Below are 25,672 nucleotides of genomic sequence, written 5' to 3'. Positions count from 1 at the left end.
CATGTATACTGTATATTATAGGTGATATCAGTGCAGTGACATGTATACTGTATATTATAGATGATATCAGTGCAGTGACATGTATACTGTATATTATAGGTGATATCAGTGCAGTGACATGTATACTGTATATTATAGATGATATCAGTGCAGTGACATGTATACTGTATATTATAGGTGATATCAGTGCAGTGACATGTATACTTTATATTATAGATGATATCAGTGCAGTGACATGTATACTGTATATTATAGATGATATCAGTGCAGTGACATGTATACTGTATATTATAGATGATATCAGTGCAGTGACATGTATACTGTATATTATAGGTGATATCAGTGCAGTGACATGTATACTGTATATTATAGGTGATATCAGTGCAGTGACATGTATACTGTATATTATAGGTGATATCAGTGCAGTGACATGTATACTGTATATTATAGATGATATCAGTGCAGTGACATATATACTGTATATTATAGGTGATATCAGTGCAGTGACATGTATACTGTATATTATAGATTATATCAGTACAGTGACATGTATACTTTATATTATAGATTATATCAGTGCAGTGACATGTATACTGTATATTATAGGAGATATCAGTGCAGTGACATGTATACTGTATATTATAGGTGATATCAGTGCAGTGACATGTATACTGTATATTATAGGTGATATCAGTGCAGTGACATGTATACTGTATATTATAGGTGATATCAGTGCAGTGACATGTATACTGTATATTATAGATGATATCAGTGCAGTGACATGTATACTGTATATTATAGGTGATATCAGTGCAGTGACATGTATACTGTATATTATAGATGATATCAGTGCAGTGACATGTATACTGTATATTATAGGTGATATCAGTGCAGTGACATGTATACTGTATATTATAGATGATATCAGTGCAGTGACATGTATACTGTATATTATAGGTGATATCAGTGCAGTGACATGTATACTGTATATTATAGGTTATATCAGTGCAGTGACATGTATACTGTATATTATAGGTGATATCAGTGCAGTGACATGTATACTGTATATTATAGGTGATATCAGTGCAGTGACATGTATACTGTATATTATAGGTGATATCAGTGCAGTGACATGTATACTGTATATTATAGATAATATCAGTGCAGTGACATGTATACTGTATATTATAGATGATATCAGTGCAGTGACATGTATACTGTATATTATAGGTGATATCAGTGCAGTGACATGTATACTGTATATTATAGGTGATATCAGTGCAGTGACATGTATACTGTATATTATAGGTGATATCAGTGCAGTAACATGTATACTGTATATTATTTTTATATTAGTGCAGTGACATGTATACTGTATATTATAGGTGATATCAGTGCAGTAACATGTATACTGTATATTATTTTTATATTAGTGCAGTGACATGTATACTGTATATTATAGGTGATATCAGTGCAGTGACATGTATACTGTATATTATAGATGATATCAGTGCAGTGACATGTATACTGTATATTATAGATGATATCAGTGCAGTGACATGTATACTGTATATTATAGGTGATATTAGTGCAGTGACATGTATACTGTATATTATAGATTATATCAGTGCAGTGACATGTATACTGTATATTATAGGTGATATCAGTGCAGTGACATGTATACTGTATATTATAGGTGATATCAGTGCAGTGACATGTATACTGTATATTATAGGTGATATCAGTGCAGTGACATGTATACTGTATATTATAGATGATATCAGTGCAGTGACATGTATACTGTATATTATAGATGATATCAGTGCAGTGACATGTATACTGTATATTATAGGTGATATCAGTGCAGTGACATGTATACTGTATATTATAGGTGATATCAGTGCAGTGACATGTATACTGTATATTATAGGTGATATCAGTGCAGTAACATGTATACTGTATATTATTTTTATATTAGTGCAGTGACATGTATACTGTATATTATAGGTGATATCAGTGCAGTAACATGTATACTGTATATTATTTTTATATTAGTGCAGTGACATGTATACTGTATATTATAGGTGATATCAGTGCAGTGACATGTATACTGTATATTATAGATGATATTAGTGCAGTGACATGTATACTGTATATTATAGATGATATCAGTGCAGTGACATGTATACTGTATATTATAGATGATATCAGTGCAGTGACATGTATACTTTATATTATAGATGATATCAGTGCAGTGACATGTATACTGTATATTATAGATATCAGTGCAGTGACATGTATACTGTATATTATAGATTATATCAGTGCAGTGACATGTATACTGTATATTATAGGTGATATCAGTGCAGTGACATGTATACTGTATATTATAGATGATATCAGTGCAGTGACATGTATACTGTATATTATAGATGATATCAGTGCAGTGACATGTATACTGTATATTATAGGAGATATCAGTGCAGTGACATGTATACTGTATATTATAGGTGATATCAGTGCAGTGACATGTATACTGTATATTATAGGTGATATCAGTGCAGTGACATGTATACTGTATATTATAGGTCATATCAGTGCAGTGACATGTATACTGTATATTATAGATGATATCAGTGCAGTGACATGTATACTGTATATTATAGATGATATCAGTGCAGTGACATGTATACTGTATATTATAGGTGATATCAGTGCAGTGACATGTATACTGTATATTATAGATGATATCAGTGCAGTGACATGTATACTGTATATTATAGATGATATCAGTGCAGTGACATGTATACTGTATATTATAGGTGATATCAGTGCAGTGACATGTATACTGTATATTATAGATGATATCAGTGCAGTGACATGTATACTGTATATTATAGGTGATATCAGTGCAGTGACATGTATACTGTATATTATAGATGATATCAGTGCAGTGACATGTATACTGTATATTATAGGAGATATCAGTGCAGTGACATGTATACTGTATATTATAGGTGATATCAGTGCAGTGACATGTATACTGTATATTATAGGTGATATCAGTGCAGTGACATGTATACTGTATATTATAGGTGATATCAGTGCAGTGACATGTATACTGTATATTATAGGTGATATCAGTGCAGTGACATGTATACTGTATATTATAGATGATATCAGTGCAGTGACATGTATACTGTATATTATAGGTGATATCAGTGCAGTGACATGTATACTGTATATTATAGGAGATATCAGTGCAGTGACATGTATACTGTATATTATAGGTGATATCAGTGCAGTGACATGTATACTGTATATTATAGGTGATATCAGTGCAGTGACATGTATACTGTATATTATAGGTGATATCAGTGCAGTGACATGTATACTGTATATTATAGGTGATATCAGTGCAGTGACATGTATACTGTATATTATAGATGATATCAGTGCAGTGACATGTATACTGTATATTATAGGTGATATCAGTGCAGTGACATGTATACTGTATATTATAGATGATATCAGTGCAGTGACATGTATACTGTATATTATAGGTGATATCAGTGCAGTGACATGTATACTGTATATTATAGGTGATATCAGTGCAGTGACATGTATACTGTATATTATAGGTGATATCAGTGCAGTGACATGTATACTGTATATTATAGGTGATATCAGTGCAGTGACATGTATACTGTATATTATAGGTCATATCAGTGCAGTGACATGTATACTGTATATTATAGATGATATCAGTGCAGTGACATGTATACTGTATATTATAGGTGATATCAGTGCAGTGACATGTATACTGTATATTATAGATGATATCAGTGCAGTGACATGTATACTGTATATTATAGATGATATCAGTGCAGTGACATGTATACTGTATATTATAGATGATATCAGTGCAGTGACATGTATACTGTATATTATAGGTGATATCAGTGCAGTGACATGTATACTGTATATTATAGGTGATATCAGTGCAGTGACATGTATACTGTATATTATAGGTGATATCAGTGCAGTGACATGTATACTGTATATTATAGGTGATATTAGTGCAGTGACATGTATACTGTATATTATAGGTGATATCAGTGCAGTGACATGTATACTGTATATTATAGATGATATCAGTGCAGTGACATGTATACTGTATATTATAGGTGATATCAGTGCAGTGACATGTATACTGTATATTATAGATGATATCAGTGCAGTGACATGTATACTGTATATTATAGGTGATATCAGTGCAGTGACATGTATACTGTATATTATAGGTGATATTAGTGCAGTGACATGTATACTGTATATTATAGGTGATATCAGTGCAGTGACATGTATACTGTATATTATAGATGATATCAGTGCAGTGACATGTATACTGTATATTATAGGTGATATCAGTGCAGTGACATGTATACTGTATATTATAGATGATATCAGTGCAGTGACATGTATACTGTATATTATAGATGATATCAGTGCAGTGACATGTATACTGTATATTATAGGTGATATCAGTGCAGTGACATGTATACTGTATATTATAGATGATATCAGTGCAGTGACATGTATACTGTATATTATAGGTGATATCAGTGCAGTGACATGTATACTGTATATTATAGGTGATATTAGTGCAGTGACATGTATACTGTATATTATAGGTGATATCAGTGCAGTGACATGTATACTGTATATTATAGATGATATCAGTGCAGTGACATGTATACTGTATATTATAGATGATATCAGTGCAGTGACATGTATACTGTATATTATAGGTGATATCAGTGCAGTGACATGTATACTGTATATTATAGATGATATCAGTGCAGTGACATGTATACTGTATATTATAGGTGATATCAGTGCAGTGACATGTATACTGTATATTATAGGTGATATTAGTGCAGTGACATGTATACTGTATATTATAGGTGATATCAGTGCAGTGACATGTATACTGTATATTATAGATGATATCAGTGCAGTGACATGTATACTGTATATTATAGATGATATCAGTGCAGTGACATGTATACTGTATATTATAGGTGATATCAGTGCAGTGACATGTATACTGTATATTATAGATGATATCAGTGCAGTGACATGTATACTGTATATTATAGATGATATCAGTGCAGTGACATGTATACTGTATATTATAGGTGATATCAGTGCAGTGACATGTATACTGTATATTATAGGTGATATCAGTGCAGTGACATGTATACTGTATATTATAGATGATATCAGTGCAGTGACATGTATACTGTATATTATAGGTGATATCAGTGCAGTGACATGTATACTGTATATTATAGGTGATATTAGTGCAGTGACATGTATACTGTATATTATAGATGATATCAGTGCAGTGACATGTATACTGTATATTATAGGTGATATCAGTGCAGTGACATGTATACTGTATATTATAGGTGATATTAGTGCAGTGACATGTATACTGTATATTATAGATGATATCAGTGCAGTGACATGTATACTGTATATTATAGGTGATATCAGTGCAGTGACATGTATACTGTATATTATAGATGATATCAGTGCAGTGACATGTATACTGTATATTATAGGTGATATCAGTGCAGTGACATGTATACTGTATATTATAGATGAAATCAGTGCAGTAACATGTATACTGTATATTATTTTTATATTAGTGCAGTGACATTATATCTTGTCCATAATAATATAAATGTATTTATATCTTCGCTATATATATATATATATATATATATATATATATATATATATATAAGTGCCCTCGGTCGGCCGCTGTCTCCGGCATAGTAGCAGCATATTGCTATTAATACTCCTCTATGCCGAGCTGAGAACAGGGATTCCCTCTTACGTCACTGCTTGGTAACCAGATAAACACAGTAAAGACAACACCTTATATGGATATGTACGTCACAGGAACTCCGGGTAGGCGGAGCCGCCCGCCGGGTCTTCTATACCCTCGGATCGGAGCTCCCCGGGCAGCTGCGGGGCTGAAATTTGGAGGGATCATGCGGGGGGCTCCTGGGAGCTGGTCTTCCTGGTTTGGGGTCTCTGGGTGTCGGGGATGTGGAGATATCTGCCGAAATCCGCGTCGTAGTTGTGACGTATGCGGAGGGGCGGGGTTTCCTCCTGTATAAATATATGTGAGCTGAGAGTTTCATTCATAAATCTGAGAAGAAGCTGAGCGCGAGGACCGACGCTACTACTGCCGCTGCCCCGCCGCTGTGTACCGGCACCCCTACCGCTGGGGGCGCCCTGACACCCGAGGACTACTGCAGCTGAGGAGCCCACAACACCAGGTGCTTCCCAGCACTAATACCTATACAGGAGGAGATCCCTGCACTAATACCTATACAGGAGGAGATCCCAGCACTAATACCTATACAGGAGGAGATCCCAGCATTGATACCTATACAGGAGGAGATCCCAGCATTGATACCTATACAGGAGGAGATCCCAGCACTAATACCTATACAGGAGGAGATCCCAGCATTGATACCTATACAGGAGGAGATCCCAGCATTGATACCTATACAGGAGGAGATCCCAGCATTGATACCTATACAGGAGGAGATCCCAGCATTGATACCTATACAGGTGGAGATCCCAGCATTGATACCTATACAGGAGGAGATCCCAGCATTGACACTTATACAAGAGGAGATCCCAGCATTAATACTTATAAAGGAGGAGATCCCAACATTGATACCTATACAGGAGGAGATCCCAGCATTGATACCTATACAGGTGGAGATCCCAGCATTGATACCTATACAGGAGGAGATCCCAGCATTAATACCTACACAGGAAAAGATCCCAGCAGTGATACCTATACAGGAGGAGATCCCAGCATTGATACCTATACAGGAGGAGATCCCAGCATTGATACCTATACAGGAAAAGATCCCAGCATTGACACACACAGCATAAGATCCCGGCATTGATACCTTTACAGGAAGAGATCCCAGCATTGATACCTATACAGGAGGAGATCCCAGCATTGATACCTATACAGGAGGAGATCCCAGCATTGATACCTATACAGGAAGAGATCCCAGCAGTGATTCTTATACAGGAGGAGATCCCAGCATTGATACATATACAGGAAGATATCCCAGCATTGACACTTATACAAGAGGAGATCCCAGCATTAATACTTATAAAGGAGGAGATCCCAACATTGATACCTATACAGGAGGATATCCCAGCTTTTATACCTGTACAAAAGGAGATCCCAGCAGTGATACCTATAACTGAGGAAATTCCAGCATTGATACCTATACAGGAGGAGATCCCAGCATTTCTCTCTTCTGGTTTAATAAGATCCCATCATTGATCCATATACACTTTTGAGGAGATCCTCCGCCTATCTTCTTATAGGATAAGATTCCACCAGTGATTCCTGCTCAGTGGAGAATCGCATTTATCTTTAGCAAAGAGGAATTTATACTATTGCTCCTTACAGAATTCTGCTGACAGCCTGTGCACACGAGGAGTAGATCTTGTCACGGATTCCTACATGAGGCTGAGAAGATCCCACCACTGGTCCCTAAGGCAGAGATCCTACCACTGATCCCTACATAAGGCTGTGGAGATCTGATTCCTAATGCTGAGGAGATCCCACCTCTGATTCTTAAGGTTGAGATCCTACCACTGATCCCTACATAAGGCTGTGGAGATCCCATAATTGATCCCTAAGACTGGAGATCCCACAACTGATCCCTAATGCTGAGAAGATCACACCACTGATTCCTAAGGCTGTGGAGATACCACCACTGATCCCTAAAGCAGAGGAGATCCCACCACTGGTCCCTAAGGCTGAGAAGATCCTACCGCTGATCCCTAAGGCTGAGGAGATCCCACCACTGGTTCCTAAGGCTGAGGAGATCCCACCACTGGTCCCTAAGATTGAGATCCTTCCACTCATCCCTACATAAGGCTGTGGAGATCCCACCACTGGTCCCTAAGATTGAGATCCTTCCACTCATCCCTACATAAGGCTGTGGAGATCCCACGACTCATCTCTAAGGCTGAGGAAATCCCTGGACAGTCGGGATTCACTCTTGACATTGAGGCTGAGGATTCTGGGGGACATGTACCAGGGATACGACTCCTCCAGTTCCTCCCCGTCCGCTGAGTCTCAGTATCTGTCATCTGTGGATTCTTTCGGGAGCCCGTCCGCAGCCGCTGCTCCGCAGGTGAGTGTGACATCATTGTGCAGAAGTGACATCATGGAGAGGACTAGAGTATACAAACACAGGAAGTCGCCTTCCCCCGAGCAGCAGCCGGGACAGGCCTCTTACCCCCTAGACCTGTAGATCTAGACTAAAGAAGGGAAGTTTATGTCCTGATTACCACAGGTGCAGTCAGGGAGGCTAGGAGAAAGCAGGAAGCACATAGGTAGGTTAGAAGAGAGCAGGGAGCACATACTGTAGGTAGGTTAGGAGAAAGCAGGAAGCACATGGGTAGGTTAGAAGAGAGCAGGGAGCACATAGGTAGGTTAGAAGAGAGCAGGGAGCACATACTGTAGGTAGGTTAGGAGAAAGCAGGAAGCACATGGGTATGTTAGAAGAGAGCAGGGAGCACATAGGTAGGCTAGGAGAAAGCAGGAAGCACATAGGTAGGTTAGAAGAGAGCAGGGAGCACATACTGTAGGTAGGTTAGGAGAAAGCAGGAAGCACATGGGTAGGTTAGGAGATAGCAGGGAGCACATAGGTAGGTTAGAAGAGAGAAGGGAGCACATACTGTAGGTAGGTTAGGAGAAAGCAGGAAGCACATGGGTAGGTTAGGAGAAAGCAGGAAGCACATGGGTAGGTTAGAAGAGAGCAGGGAGCACATAGGTAGGCTAGGAGAAAGCAGGAAGCACATAGGTAGGTTAGAAGAGAGCAGGGAGCACATACTGTAGGTAAGTTAGGAGAAAGCAGGAAGCACATAGGTAGGTTAGAAGAGAGCAGGGAGCACATAGGTAGGTTAGGAGAGAGCAGGGAGCACATAGGTGGGTTAGAAGAGAGCAGGGAGCACATAGGTGGGTTAGAAGAGAGCAGGGAGCACATAGGTAGGTTAGGAGAGAGCAGGGAGCACATAGGTAGGTTAGGAGAAAGCAGGGAGCACATAGGTAGGTTTGAAGAGAGCAGGGAGCACATAGGTAGATTAGGAGAGAGCAGGGAGCACATAGGTAGGTTAGGAGAGAGCAGGGAGCACATGGGTAGGTTAGGAGGGTGCACATAGGTAGGTTAGAAGAGAGCAGGGAGCACATAGGTAGGTTAGGAGACAGCAGGGAGCACATATTGTAGCTTAGAAAAGAGCAGGGAGCACATAGGTAGGTTACAAGAGAGCAGGGAGCACATAGGTAGGTTAGAAGAGAGCAGGGAGCACATAGGTAGGTTAGGAGAGAGCAGGGAGCACATAGGTAGGTTAGGAGAGAGCAGGGAGCACATGGGTAGGTTAGGAGAGAGCAGGGAGCACATAGGTAGGTTAGGAGAGAGCAGGGAGCACATGGGTAGGTTAGGAGAGAGCAGGGAGCACATGGGTAGGTTAGGAGAGAGCAGGGAGCACATAGGTAGGTTACAAGAGAGCAGGGAGCACATAGGTAAGTTAGAAGAGAGCAGGGAGCACATAGGTAGGTTAGAAGAGAGAAGGAAGCACATAGGTTAGAAGAGAGCATGGAGCACATAGGTAGGTTAGGAGAAAGCAGGGAGCACATACTGTAGGTAAGTTAGAAGAGAGCAGGGAGCACATAGGTAGGTTAGAATAGAGCAGGGAGCATATAGGTAGCTTAGGAGAAAGCAGGGAGCACATACTGTAGGTTAGGAGAGAGCATGGAGCACATAGGTAGGTGAGGAGAGCAGAGAGTGTTTAGGGAGCCTGTAGTCAGGTAGGTAAGGAGAGAGCAGGGAGCACATAGGTAGGTGAGGAGAGCAGAGAGTGTTTAGGGAGCCTGTAGTCAGGTAGGTAAGGAGAGAGCAGGGAGCACATAGGTAGGTGAGGAGAGCAGAGAGTGTTTAGGGAGCCTGTAGTCAGGTAGGTAAGGAGAGAGCAGGGAGCACATAGGTAATAGAGGGCAGGGAGCCTGCAGTCAGGTAGGTTAGGAGACATTAGAAAGCCCACAGTCAGGTAGGTTAGGATGATTAGGGAGTCCACAGTAAGGTAGGTTTGGTATGGAGCCGTAGTCAGGTAGATTAGGGGAGGAGAGCCGCACTTAGGTAGGTCTGGTGACAGTCAGTAAGTCGCTCCCCGTGTTATTCGGCAGCTGGGCTGATAATAACTTTGACATCGTTTCTCGGGTCGCATTGTTTCGCTTAGTAGCTGTAGCTGGTGATATAGTTCTCCAGGAGGTAGATGCTGGGAGTTGTAGTTCTTAACTTGGTCTAACTCAGAATCTTGTCCTGACAGTGCCCCAGATACAACACCTCCGCCCCTCCCCCGCCACTTGTCAATCATAGATTGGATGGGCGGGGTTGTACAGTAGTGACGCCGGCGTGCTATTTTGGAACGCAGCGTCGATAGAACGCAGGGACGTATCTGCCGGCGCTGCTGGCGTCAGGGACACAGAAGGCGGGGACATAAGAAGACACGCCCACAGCAGCTCATTCGTTACGGGGACTGGAGAATAATACTGAAATGCGCCGAACATAGGGAAAGGGACGCAGAACAGCAGCGGAGACCTGTTCAAGGGGTGGATCAGTGAGAAGATATACCAGGGAGGGGCTGTTACCTGTATAGGGGGTGGATCAGTGAGAACATATACCAGGGAGGGGCTGTAACCTGTATAAGGGGGTGGATCAGTGAGATCATACACCAGAGAGGGGCTGTTACCTGTATAGGGGTGGATCAGTGAGAACATATACCAGGGAGGGGCTGTAACCTGTATAAGGGGGTGGATCAGTGAGATCATACACCAGAGAGGGGCTGTTACATATACAGGGGGTGGTTCAGTAAGCAGATGCCACAGGGAGGGACTTTTACCTGTACAGGGTGTGGATAAGTGAGAAGATACACCACAGAGGGTCTGGTACCTGTACAGGGGGTGGAATAGTGTGAAGATACCCCAAAAAGGACTGTTATTTGAACAGGGGGTACATCTAGCATTCCATCTCTGGTGCATTGTGTCGCCAATGTACCCCCTGTTCAGATAACAGTCCCTTTTTGGGGTATCTTCACACTATTCCACCCCCTGTACATGTACCAGACCCTCTGTGGTGTATCTTCTCACTTATCCACACCCTGTACAGGTAAAAGTCCCTCCCTGTGGTATCTGCTTACTGAACCACCCCCTGTACATGTAACAGCCCCTCTCTGGTGTATGATCTCACTGATCCACCCCCTGTACAGGTAACAGCTCCTTTCTGGTGTATGTTCTCACTAGTCCACCCCTTGGACAGGTAACAGCCCCTCTCTGGTGTATGTTCTCACTAATCCACCCCCTGTACAGGTAACAGCCACTCTCTGGTTTATGTTCTCACTGATCCACCCCCTGTCTCTGGTGCATCTTTTCACTGATGCACCCCCTGTACATATAATTGTACAGGGGTGGATTAGTGAGAAGATGCACCAAATAGGGGATGTTACCTGCGCAGTGGGTAGATCAATGAGATGCACTAGAGAAGGGGTGTTATTTGTACAGGGGGTGCACCAGTGCAAAGATGCACCAGAGATGGACTGTTAACTGTAAAGGGGTGGATCAGTAAAAAAAATGCACCAGAGAGGGGCTGTTACCTGTACAGGGGGTGGATCAGTAGGGAGATGCCCCAGAGAGGGTCTGTTACCTGAACAGGGGTGGATCATATAAAGGATGCACCAGAGAGGGGCTGTTACCTGTACAATGGGTGGATCATATAAAGGATGCACCAGAGAGGGGCTGTTACCTGTACAAGGGGTGGATGAGTGAGAAGATACACCAGAGAGAGGCTGAGAAAATTCTTGGATGTTACCTGCCCTGGACAAGGTTGGTGATCAATTAAATGAGGGGTTGTCCTATGCTCTATGGTGGGGGGATAAGTGAGAAAGAGCACAAAGACACAATGTTACCTTTACAGGTGGTTGAATCAGGAAGGCTGTTAGCTGTTGGATCAGTGCAAAAAGGCTCGACACAGGAGCTGTTACCAGTACAGGGGGTGGATTAGTGAGAAGAGGCTCTACACAGGCGCTATTACCAGTACAGGGCTGGATTAGTGCGAAGAGGCTGTACACAGGAGCTGTTACCAGTACAGGGGGTAGATCAGTGAGAAGAGGCTTTACACAGGAGCAGTTACCAGTACAAGGGATGGATCAGTGAGAAGATGCGCTACACAGGAGCTATTACCAGTACAGGGCCTGGATCAGTGAGAAGGGGCTCTAACTTGAGCTGTTACCAGTACAGGGGGTGGATCAGTGAAAAGAGGCTTTACACAGAAGGTGTCACCAGTACAGGGGGTGGATCAGTGAGAAGAGGCTCTGCACAGGAGCTATTACCAGTACAGGGGGTGGATCAGTGAGAAGAGACTTTACACTCAATCTATTACCAGTACAGGGGGTGGATCAGTGAGAAGAGGTTTTACACAGGAGCAGTTACCAGTACAGGGGGTGGATCAGTGATAAGAGGCTCTACACAGGAGCTGTTACCAGTACAGGGGGTGGATCAGTGAGAAGAGGCTTTACACAGGAGCTGTTACCAGTACAGGGGGTGGATCAGTGAGAAGAGGCTTTACACAGAAGGTGTTACCAGTACAGGGGGTGGATCAGTGAGAATAGGCTCTGCACAGGAGCTATTACCAGTACAGGTGCTGAATTAGTGAGAAAAGGCTTTACTCAAGAGCAGTTACCAGTACAGGGGGTGGATCAGTGAGAAGAGGCTCTACACAGGAGCTGTTACCAGTACAATGGGTGGATCAGTGAGAAGAGGCTTTACACAGGAACAGTTACCAGTACAGTGGGTGGATCAGTGATAAGAGGCTTTACACAGGAGCAGTTACCAGTACAGGGGCTGGATTAGTGAGCAGAGGCTTTACACAGGATCTGGTACCAGTACAGGGGGTGGATCAGTGAGAAGAGTCTTTATACATGAGCTGTTACCAGTACCGGATTGGATCAGTGAGAAGAGGCTTTACACAGGAGCTGTTACCAGTACAGGGGGTGGATCAGTGAGAAGAGGCTCTACACGTGAGCTATTACCAGTACAGTGGCTGGATCAGTGAGAAGAGTCTTTACACAGAAGGTGTTACCAGTACAGGAGGTGGATTAGTTAGCAGAGACTCTACATAGGAGCTGTTACCATTACAGGGGGTGGTTCAGTGAGAAGAGGCTCTACACAGGATCTGGTACCAGTACAGGGGCTGGATCAGTGAGAAGAGGCTCTACACAGGAACTGGTACCAGTACATGGGGTGGATCAGTGAGAAGAGCCTCTACACAGGTGCTGGTACCAGTACATGGGGTGGATCAGTGAGAAGAGGCTCTACACAGGAGCTGGTACCAGTACATGGGGTGGATCAGTAAAAAGAGGCTCTACACATGAGCTGGTACCAGTACAGGGGCTAGATTAGTGAGCAGAGGCTCTACACGGGAGCTGTTATCAGTACAATGGGTGGATCAGTGAGAAGAGGCTTTACCTAGGAACAGTTACCAGTACAGTTGGTGGATCAGTGAGAAGAGGCTTTACATAGGAGCTGTTACCAGTACAAGGGATGGATCAGTGAGAAGAGGCTTTTCACAGGAGCAGTTACCAGTACAGGTGCTGGATTAGTGAGCAGAGGCTCTACACAGGAGCTGTTAGCATTACAGGGGGTGGATCAGCGAGAAGAGGCTTTATACATGAGCTGTTACCAGTACAGTTGGTGGATCAGTGAGAAGAGGCTTTACGCAGGAGATGTTACCAGTACAGGGGGTGGATCAGTGAGAAGAGGCTCTACACATGAGCTATTACCAGTACAGTGGCTGGATCAGTGAGAAGAGGCTTTACACAGAAGGTGTTACCAGTACAGGGGGTGGATTAGTGAGCAGAGGCTCTACATAGGAGCTGTTACCATTACAGGGGGTGAATCAGTGAGAAGAGGCTCTACACAGGATCTGGTACCAGTACAGGGGGTGGATCAATGAGAAGAGGCTCTACACAGGAGCTGGTACCAGTACATGGGGTGGATCAGTGAGAAGAGGCTCTACACAGGAGCTAGTACCAGTACAGGAGCTGGATTAGTGAGCAGAGGCTCTACTATATCTGCTCACAAGTCTTCACACCCCGAGCTTCAGATGCTTTACCAGTTTTCAGGCACTTGGCTTCATTCTTGTGTAAGATCCACAGAACTTTAGAAACACATTTACCCCCCTTTTCTTCTCTTCCTTCTGTCTTCTTCATTCCCCGTCTTCTCTTCTTCCTTTCTTTTCCATTCTCTACTTTTCTCTCTCTCTCTCTCTCTCTCTCTCTCTCTCTCTCTCTCTCTCTCTCCTTTTTCCCCCTCTTCTTTCCTTCTATTCTCACTCCTTCTCTACTCTCATTTTCTCGTCTTCATTCCACATTTTCTTTTCTTCCTGTCTTCTCATCCAATTTTTTCGTCTTCATTCCCTCACAAATGTTCCCCTTCAGTATCTCATCTCTTCTTCCTCTCTCCTACGGTCTCCTATCTCTTATTCCTCTTTCCTCCAATCTCCCATCTCTTCTTCCTCTCTTCTCCAGTCTCCCATCTTTTCTTCAGTCTCTCATCTCTTCTTCCTCTCTCCTTCAGTCTCATCTCTCTTCTTTCAGTGTCTCATCTATTCTTCTTTCTTCCAGTTTATTCATCTTGTTTTCTACCATTATTCCTTTTATTTTTCCTCTTACTCGCTTGCATTTTGTTTTCTTCTTCCCATTTCTTTTTTAGCTGTCTCTTTAATGTGTGTAACTATCTCTTTCTCTCTCTCTCTCTCTCTTGTTTTGTACCAGGAGTGTGTGGCACTATGTGATGTCTCCACCTCTTTTGTGCCCACTGTTACGGCCATCACCAGTAGTCAAGACCTCCAGTGGCTGGTCACTCCAGCCCTTATCTCTTCCATGGCTCATTCCCAACCACCACCTGGACCATCGCTTGACCCTTATGACCTGCCAGGCCCCAGCTATGCCTCACCCTCTGGGTCATCCTATGGTACAGCTCAGGCTGCTGCTTCTTCTTCTGGACAAGAGGAAACACGTCCGGCAAGATCCAGAAAAAGACCTAGAGAAGAAGCAGTAAGTACCACTGTATGAACAGAGATAGATAGATGTCACCGTTAGTTATATGACGCTTCTCACAACTTCCTTTATCTCTGTGCAGCTCACCCCAGAGGAAGAGGAGAAAAGGCGAGTCCGGCGGGAAAGGAACAAACTTGCTGCTGCCAAATGCAGGAACAGAAGACGAGAGCTGACTGACAGATTGCAGAATGTAAGAGGCGGCCATGTCTATGTCCTTAGTCATGGGGGCATGTTCAACCTTTCTAGTTAGCAGTGTCCTTAGTGGTGAGGGTCCTAAGTGTTAAACCCTAGTGAACAGTGTCCCTAGTGATAAGCATCCTGAGTATTGAAACTTTCTAGTTAGCAGTGTCTTCAGTGATGACGGTCATGAGTGTGGAACCTTTCTAGTGAGCAGTGTCCCTAGTGATGGGCGTCCCGAGTGTTAAACCTTTCTAGTTAACAATGTCCTTAGTGATTGGGGTTCTAAGTGTTGAACCTTTCTAGTGAGCAGTGTTCCTAGTGATGGGTGTCCTAAGTGTGTAAGCTTTCTAGTTGGCAGTGTTCTTAGTGATTGGGGTCTGAGCGAGTGATTGGATAGATTCCATAAACAAAGTTGTCATAACCTTTATAATTGCCGGCCAAAAGAAGCTAATTGTTAATAGCTAATCTTCCTTCATTTTGCAGGAAACTGACCTCTTGGAGGAGGAAAAGTCCAACCTTGAGGCAGAGATTGATGAGCTGCGCAGACAGAAGGAACAGCTGGAATTTGCTCTTCTCTCCCACCGATCGGGATGCAAACTTCCCTATGAGGACCCTGACCTGCCCCACACTGAGCCAGCCACATCATTCCCCCACGGTGGACTACTGCCTTCATATGCCCCTCAGCCGGAGGTATCATTCCCTATCTGTTTGCCTCCACTACCGGACTCAGACTGTACCACAAGCGCGGGATCTTACACATCTTCATTTGTGTTCACCTCCCCAGAGGGAGGAGCCTGTGGAAGCCGGTACCAGCGCAGCAGCGGAAGTGAGCGTTCCTCCTCCGACTCGCTCAGCTCCCCCTCACTCCTGGCCCTCTGAGACATAACTTCCCTCTCTATTCTGGGCTATGTGAGACATTACCTCCCCATCTGCTCCTGGCCTTCTAAGACATTACCCCCCTCATCTTTCTTCTCGATCATTCCTTTTTCTATTCTTTTGCTTCATTTGTTGTATTTGTGCTTGTCCTGCACCTTGTATTGCCATAATCCATTTGCACCCTTATGTTCCCTCTAGTATTTTGGGTAGATTCTCCACATTGGAAGGTCTTGCTACCCTGTTATTGAGGGTTCTAGCTGCCACCTCCTGCTCTTTTCCCATTTTCCTTGTTTCTTCTCCTTTCCCGGAAGTGTGCGGGGGGCTGAGTGCTGTCAAGAAGATCTCGCCGTCTACATTCCGAAAAAAAACTTACTGCTGCCAACAAGAGCCGAAAACCAGGATCTCCAGATGAGAGGCTGTGACCACTTCTGTGAGAATGGGTGTTATGGGGTGGGTGCAGGATTTGCCTGATACTTAGGGCAGCATTTAATTTCTTCCCTGCCAGGGATGCTGCTGCTGAGTATTTAATTCCCCCTTCCATGCAGAAGTTATTAAAGTGTTTGACCCCCTCCTCTACTTTATAAGACATCACAAAGAGTAATGTGTATCCCTACCCCCACCCCACTGGGAAAAGAGAATCCGGTCATGTTCATATTGAAAGTTCCTTGTTTTGTGGTTACCATTTGGACACTATTGTGGTCTTCGCCCCTCTTATGGGTGTATCACTGTATATCGGCTAAGTGAATGTCATGAGACCGTGCGTTGTGCGGCACAGTCTGACATTCCCAAATGTGATGAGACTATATGTAGGTGTATACAGAGTGCAGCTCCATGATAGTGTAGGGCACATGCTGAGCTGCACCATGCACGCCTGTGTATATAGATATTTCAGAATATATTTTTTTGATGCTATATATATTTTTATATATAGAAGTATTTATATACACACATCTATATATTCCAGCACTGGATCCAGTCCTGACAATATGAGGAGTCCCCTCCCTCCCAGAGCCCACGCAGCGGGTGCAACCATCGTTGTGTGGAGAGAACTGACCAGCAGACCAGAAGAAATACTAAAGTCCCTTAAATATGTGAAAACTACTCTAGAACCTTCTCCACCTCTGCTGAGATCCGAATTCTGGATGTTACAGGCCTGAAGCTGCACCACCTGCTACGGATGACAACATGTGGCCTCCTGATTTCCGTCAGCTACACTTTTGCTTAAGAAAACCTTGTGGGGATCCAGATCACAGTCCACATTCAGAGCTTCATCCTGCCTGGGTATTAGCCGTTAGACATGAACATTGATGTGGATGGTGATTGTCTCAGTGGTGCAGCCTTAATCTTCGGTCCTGTAACTTCCAGGTGATCAGATCTCATCAGAAGGTAGAAATGAGGTAGCGCTTGTCACAGTTCTCCTGGGTCCCTAATCCTACTTTACTGTCCACACCGAAAGCAAAGACACTGTGCATTGTGTTGCCTTTGTCCCTGTGGACAGCATATGAGGACCAAGCTACTGGGCCAACAGAAGCTGCTGGATGCCTGTGGACCCTCCCTGAGGAGCAGTCGTGTTCACTGATGGGGCCCTACTGTCTGCAGCCACCCGTAAACACTGCCCCTCTGGGAGGGGAGGGCAAGGGGAGGGGCTGTGCTGTGTATAGTCCCTGTGTTAGTGCTGTAAGAATTAGAGGATTATATTATTATATATTATATCTATTTTTTGACTTCATTATAGTTTTATGTCTTTATTGAACAGTGACCAATAAATTGCAGAAAACATTTTAAGTCTGCGCCTCATTCTTGTGTCATCTTTTGGACTACCAAACGTGAGTCCCCTGGGGCGGCACACTCCAGGGTTATCTGCTCTCAGGAAAAAATAAAAATGTTAAAATTCAAACCAACACCTTTGCTTCACATTCCTGATCCTTAATTATGCTGATTTTTAAAATAAAACTTTAATAAAAAGTGATCAGAAAGTCAATACGGCACAAAAGTGGTACCAATAAAAGCTACAGCTAACGGCACCGAAACTGAAAAATCACACAGGTTGTTTAAAAGAAAACCTGGCTCCTAACATTTTTTACTGGCTCCTAAATTCAAAGCAAATCCTACTCTTAGCTAACTGTTGGCCAAACCAAGGTGTATCCACTCCTCATATGTTATTATGTTAAATTTGAGACAAATATATTAAGGCGATTTCAAATTAGTAAATCAAGTTGAATAGTTTTTTCGGTCAATTATATATTTAATAAAGATAAAATAAAATTGCTGGTCAAAGCAGTAAAGAAACGGTGGAAGGAGAAGCCTTGTGGATGAAGGAATAGGGAGGAGAAGAGCCGTCAAAAAAATCCCTCTGTTTAGGCCCTACTAGACATCTTATCTCCTATCTAAAGGATAGGGGATAAGATGTCTGATCACGGGGGTCTCGCTGTTGGGGACCCCCGCGATCTCTCCTGCAGGACACCCGGTCATGAGCTGCGCAGAGCGAAGATTGCTCCGTAGCTGATGATAAGCGATACAGGGTTGGGGTATCGGCCGCTACGCCCCCTCATGCGGAGCCGTGATGTCACGATACCCCAGCTCCTGTATCGCCCGTCATCAGCCACGGAGAAATCTTTGCTCTGCGCAGCTCATGAACGGGGGTCCTGCAGGAGAGATGGCGGGACCCCGGCGATCAGACATCTTGTCCCCTATCCTTTAGTTAGGGAATAAGATGTCTAGGGGTGTAGTACCCCTTTAATATTGGAATCCCTGAATGAGTTTAACCCCTTCATGATCCAGCAATTTTTTTTTTCTGACTTATGCTTTTTCCTCCTTACACTCTAATCCATAACTTTTTTGTTTTGACAAAGTTGTATTATTTTTTATCATACAATGTATACAATGTATTACAAAGTCAGAAAAAATATATGCATGGCAAAATTGAAAAAAAAATATGGAAATGCACCAGTTTGTAGGGCAATTATTTTTTTGGAGTTCAAAATACGGTAAATCGGACATTCTATATTTATTCTATGGGTCAGTACAATTCCAATGATACCAAACTTGAATAATTTTTGTTGTTTTATTGTAAAAAAAAATTTTTACCTTGAAATATAAAAAAAACTTTGTTCATTACCATGTTCTAACCCCTATAACTTTTTTATTTTTCCATCTACAGAGCTGTTTTAGGGTTTGCTGTTTGCGCCATGAGCTGTAGTTTTTAACTGTACCACTTTTGCGTAGTTCTGGCTTTTTGATTACTTTTTATTACATTTTTGGGGGATGTAATGTAACCAAAAATCAGCAATTTTGGCGTTTTGGAATTTTTGTGCGTTTACGCCGTTCACTGTGCAGGATCAGAAACAAAATAATTTAATAGTGCGGACATTTACACAATACCAAATAAGTGTATTTTTGTTTGTTTGTACAATGTTTTATTTTAAAAAAAATGGGAAAAGGATTGTGATTTGAATTTTTTTTATTAGCATTAGGGGAGGGATTTTTTTTTTATATTTTGAAAAAAAAATTCACTTTTTTTACACACATTTTTTGGCCACCCTAGGGGCCTATCATAAGCGATCATCAGATGGCTTACATAGATCAATGTAATGCTATTGCATTACAATGATCTATGAAATCTGTGCTCGATTGCTAAGGGCTGCCTAAGAGAGCCCTAAGCAATCTCAGAGCCAGGGAAGACGCCGAGGAGCAGATAAGACCTCGGGCTTCCCTAGCAACCCATAGCCCCCCAAGAAAAACCCATTCCAAAGCAACAAAGATCAAAACTTGATGCATTCCACTAGGTGCATTCCATTTGGGACCAGAATATGCCATTTTCCTCTGCGTGGATGGAAACCTCTTGGTTTATGGGTCAGATCAGTGATCTCCAGAGGATACTGCATAGAGTTTTCTCATTTTCCTCCCAACAACTTTGATTTGTGAACCCAGGAAAGCCCCATCTCCAAAAATAAGCTCTGGAACATGTCCCCTACTACTAGAGAAACTCTGGCGTTTATTCCAGAATATTTGTGATCCCGAAGAAAAGGGGCCTTTGGTATCTTGTAATTGATATGTCCTTCCTCAACAAATTTATCAAAAAGGAACATTTTCGAATGGAGACAATCTTTATATTTAAAGTTTCTATAATGACAGGGATTGTTCCACAGGACTGGCGCTTGGCAAATGTGGTACCAATACATAAAAAGGGGTCAAAAAAGGATCCGGGGAAAGAGATGCTATTCTAAAGTATCTTAATGATAAAAACATTCGAACACAGCGCCAACATAGCTTTATGCAGGATCGGTTCTGTCAGACTAATCTGATCAGCTTCTATGTCGAGGAGCTTTCTACGGCGTTTGATACTGTGCCGCACAAAAGGTTAGCACATAAAATGAGGATGCTGGGACTAGTGGAGGGTATATGTAAATTAGTTAGCGACTGGCTTAGTCATAGTAGGCAGAGGGTGAGTATTAATGGTACTTACTCTGGTTGGGTGACTGTTACTAATGGGGTACCACAGGGGTCAATACTGGGTCCACTTCTTTTCAATATGTTTATCAATGACCTTGTAGAGGGATTACAGAGTAGTAATCACCACAGAGGAGGATAACATAATATTACAGAGGGATCTGGGGAAGCTGGATAAATGTAAAGTTTGCACTTGGCCCATAAAAACAAAATGTACAGTTATCAGACCACATATGGAGTATTGTGTTCAATACTGGGCCCCTGTATATAAGAAGGACATGGCTTAACCCCTTCATGACCCAGGGTTTTTCCATTTCTGCACTTTCGTTTTTTCCTCCTTACCTTTAAAAAATCATAACTCTTTCAATTTTGCACCTAAAAATCCATATGATGGCTTATTTTTTGCGCCACCGATTCTACTTTGTAATGACATCAGTCATTTTACCCAAAAATCTACAGAGAAACGGAAAAAAATTCATTGTGCGACAAAATTGAAGAAAAAACGCAATTTTGAAACTTTTGGGGGCTTCCGTTTCTACGCAGTACATTTTTCGGTAAAAATGACACTTTCTCTTTATTCTGTACGTCCATACGGTTAAAATGATACCCTACTTATGCAGGTTTGTTTTTATGGTAAAAATCATAACTACATGCAGGAAAATTTATATGTTTAAACTTGTCATCTTCTGACTCCTATAACTTTTTTATTTTTCTGCGTATGGGACGGTATGAGGGCTCATTTTTTGCATCGTGATCTGAAGTTTTTAGCGGTACCATTTTTGTAATGATTGGACTTTTTGATCGCTTTTTATAAATTTTTTTCATGATATAAAAAGTGACCAAAAATACGCTTTTTTGGACTTTGGAATTTTTTTGCGCGTACGCCATTGACCGTACGGTTTAATTAATGATATATTTTTATAATTCGGACATTTCCGCACGCAAAGATACCACATATGTTCATTTTTATTTACATAGTTTTTTTTTTTTTAAATAGGAAAAGGGGGGTGATTCAAACTTTTATTAGGGAAGGGGTTAAATGATCTTCATTCACTTTTTTTTCACTTTTTTTTTTTGCAGTGTTATAGGTCCCATAGGGACCTATAACATGGCCCCACGTTATAGAATGGGATCCGACCCATGACATACATGTATGCCATGGGTCGGGAAGGGGTACTCCGGTGAAAACCTTTTTTCTTCTTAAATCAACTGGTGGCAGAAAGTTAAACATATTTGTAAATTACTTCTATTAAAAAATCTTAATCCTTCCAGTACTTATTAGCTGCTGAATGCTGCTGGACTTTTTGATCGCTTTTTATAAATTTTTTTCATGATATAAAAAGTGACCAAAAATACGCTTTTTTGGACTTTGGAATTTTTTTGCGCGTACGCCATTGACCGTACGGTTTAATTAATGATATATTTTTATAATTCGGACATTTCCGCACGCAAAGATACCACATATGTTCATTTTTATTTACATAGTTTTTTTTTTTTTAAATAGGAAAAGGGGGGTGATTCAAACTTTTATTAGGGAAGGGGTTAAATGATCTTCATTCACTTTTTTTTCACTTTTTTTTTTTGCAGTGTTATAGGTCCCATAGGGACCTATAACATGGCCCCACGTTATAGAATGGGATCCGACCCATGACATACATGTATGCCATGGGTCGGGAAGGGGTACTCCGGTGAAAACCTTTTTTCTTCTTAAATCAACTGGTGGCAGAAAGTTAAACATATTTGTAAATTACTTCTATTAAAAAATCTTAATCCTTCCAGTACTTATTAGCTGCTGAATGCTACAGAGGAAATTCCTTTCTTTTTGGAACACTGATGACATCACGAGCAGTGCTCTCTGCTGACATCTCTGTCCATTTTAGCAACCATGCATAGCAGTTGTATGCTAAGGGCAGCACGGTGGCTCAATGGTTAGCACTGTTGCCTTGCAGTGCTGGGGACTTGGGTTCAAATCCCACTAAGGACAACAATAAATAAAGCATTATTATTATTATAATAATGTCAGCAGAGAGAACTGTGCTCGTGATGTCATCAGAGAGCATTCCAAAAAGAAAATAATTTCCTCTGTAGTATTCAGCAGCTAATAAGTACAGGAAGGATTAAGATTTTTTAATAGAAGTAATTTACAAATATGTTTAACTTTCTGCCACCAGTTGATTTAAAAGAAAAAAGGTTTTCACCGGAGTACCCCTTTAAATGGAGAGGGTGCAGCAAAGATAATTGGTGGTATGGAAGGATTAGAGTATCAAGACATGTTATCAAGCTTGGGGTTATTTTGTTTGGAGAAAAGACGTCTTAGTGGTGATCTGATCACAATGTACAAATATATAAATGGACAGTATAGAGATTTTTCTAGTGATCTTTTTATACCTAGACTGGTAACCAAGAACTTCTAAAAAGGCCATCCTAAAACCATCCAGAAGATGCAAGTTTCTTGGCTTTATTCTTGACTCCATTCAGATGAGGATATTCCTAATGGAGGACTGAGTGGCCGAGTTAGCATCGGGTTCAAAGTCTCCTTTATTCCAGTAGAATATCGGTCCAGACAGGCATGAAGGTGTTGTTTAAAGCAGTCCCTTGGTCCAGGGCTCTTGAAGTGGGAGTGCCATTTATCATCTATAGACAAGTGTCTATCGGAAGAAACCAGGAAAGATGGTGGTTACGGAAAGAAAAAAATCACCTGCAGGCTGTGTCTGTCCAAAGTTCCCCAGTCAGTCCTTACCACAGATACCTCCGAGACAGGCTGGGGAGGACTCACGGGAGACCTATGGGTCTAAAGAAAGTTATCCAAAGAAGAAGCATTGATCCAGCAATGTGTCAAACAAATCCAGCTTTATTGAAGGTTCACGTAAAAACAGGTACAGCAACCAAAGCTAACATCAGACGCGTTTCAGGAGCATGCGCACCCTTCAACAGTGATTTCACCACTGACGAAGGGTGCGCATGCGCCTGAAACGCGTCTGTTGTTAGCTATGGTTGCTGTACCTGTTTTTACATGAACCTTCAATAAAGCTGGATTTGTTTGACACATTGCTGGATCAGCGCTTCATCTTTGGATTACTATTGCACCTGGCTGTGCGCAGGATCCATGCAAGTCCATTGGGTGGAGGTGAGCTGGATTTTAGAACTTTTGCTTACTCCAAAGAAAGTTGTCGCCTTCGGAGAGTCGGGCTACGTCCAATCGGAGAGAGATGCTAGCGGTCCATCCAACCCTTCTTCATTTCTCATGCCTGATCCAAGGCCAGACAATTCTGGTGCAGAGAGATAATTTTGCCGTGTTTGGACCCAATGAAGGCAGGAGCAAGTGCCGAAATGCGTTGTCCAAATCGAATCTTATAAACTATGTGTCGTGTCGGGAAGGAATTTTTACCTCTAGTATGAGGGTTTTTTGCTTTCCTCTTGATCAACTCAGTAAAGACTCATTAGGGTTATAGGTTGAACTTGATGGTCTTTTTTTCAACCTTATGAACTATGTCCTGTGTTCCACCTGTGGTCGGAATTGTCTCACTACAGAGCAGCGCCTCCAAGACCTTTTTTTGTTTGCTTTTTCTATTCCTGTCCTGTTTCTTGAAGAATGCCGAGCCATGGAGTCCTGGGCGGAACAGAACCTCATGGAGATTTGAGCAGTGCATATAAAAGGGTAAGCGATTGTCATCGCTGATTGGCTCAGCAGGCATCAAGTGGATCATTCGGAATAGAGCTTCCACCCAAAGTCTTTCTGGTGGATCATCAAGAGCTTTGGTCAGCCAGACATGGATGTGATGGCATCCAGAGTCAATATCACATCACTGAACAAGAGGGATTGCTGGGATTTCTGGACAGAATGTGTATCAGCAGGAAAAACAAGCTTGTCTATGCATTCCCTCCACTTCCATTAGTGCCTCAGGTCCTGAGGAAAATTCAGTTGGAACAAACTACGGCCATAGTCATTCTGCACCTCTGGCCCAGGAGGCCCTGGTTTCTGCATGTGTTGAAACTTTCCAAGGGTTCATATGTGAAAATCGCATTGTGCCCAGATCTTCTCATTTAGAAAGAACTACTGCACTTGTCCCCTCAGAACTTCCATCTGACCACCTGGAGGCTGACAGGAGAACCCTGAGGGACAGAAGGTGTTCTGATGAAGTAGTGGATATTCTGGTATCATTCAGTAGACCCTTCCACCATCAAAGTTTATACAAGAGTGGCTAAAAAATTAACTCATCCTTGAGAGATTGCTTCTCATCCTTGCCAGATATATGATAGTTCCCCCATGAAGGATTCAACAAAGAGCGGAAGTTGAGCACTCTAAAAGTTCACTTCTCAGCCAGCAAACAAAGAAATTTTCTCTAAGGCTAGGTTCATACTGTGGAATTTCTGGGCAGAATTTCTGCCGGAGATCGAGCAGGCGGTACTAGGACCGCGCGGACTACATTGCCGTCCCCATAGATGGCAATGCATTTCTGAGCAGATCTCCCAAAACATCCACCCAGAAATGCATTGCAGTCTATGATGGCAGCAATGCAGTATGCTCGGTCCTAGCGCCGCCGGCTCGATCTCTGGTAGAAATTCTGCCCGGAAATTCTGCAGTGTGAACCCAGTCTAACAGTGGGATCACTAGACGCTTTTTTAGCCCTCCAGCCAAGATACAAGTGGCTTCTTGGCTGTTATCACATGTTCTAGACTCATTGGTTTTCAGTCCATTTGAACCTGTGGAACAAGCTTTAATGAAGCAAGTGTCTTGGAAGGCAGCATTTTGGTTGCCATTTCCACAGTCAAGAGTTGGTGAGATCAAAGTCCCCTTTCTGAAAGGAACCATATTCAAGAATAAGACAAAATTGTCTTCTACTTTGCTCAGATCCATCACAAGGTACCGTCTGAGGACAACCTGAATCAGATGATTTTTCTTCTTAGCCTTTGTGAGGATCCTCAAGGAGAA

The 25,672-nt window shown here is 42.3% G+C and overlaps 1 protein-coding gene across 8 annotated transcripts in view; it reads left to right on the top strand.

Moving 5' to 3' along the window:
• The window catches only part of FOSB (FosB proto-oncogene, AP-1 transcription factor subunit), a 43,659-nt gene extending 25,597 nt beyond the window's left edge, over window positions 1-18,062 (top strand). For 2 of the 8 annotated variants that reach the window (XM_056540742.1, XM_056540741.1), the window contains exons 2-4: window positions 14,950-15,231; window positions 15,317-15,424; window positions 15,898-18,062. In XM_056540742.1, the coding sequence (XP_056396717.1) occupies window positions 14,950-15,231; window positions 15,317-15,424; window positions 15,898-16,293 (786 nt within the window). In that variant the 3' untranslated portion in view covers window positions 16,294-18,062. The other 6 variants (XM_056540744.1, XM_056540740.1, XR_008847993.1 and 3 more) reach the window with 6 other exon arrangements.
• Window positions 18,063-25,672: the final 7,610 nt, after the last annotated feature.

The sequence above is a fragment of the Hyla sarda genome, chromosome 9 (genome assembly GCF_029499605.1).
Source record: "Hyla sarda isolate aHylSar1 chromosome 9, aHylSar1.hap1, whole genome shotgun sequence".
Lineage (NCBI taxonomy): Eukaryota > Metazoa > Chordata > Amphibia > Anura > Hylidae > Hyla > Hyla sarda.
The sequence above is the reverse complement of the archived record's forward strand: the minus strand, read 5'-3'. Positions and strand labels throughout refer to the sequence as shown.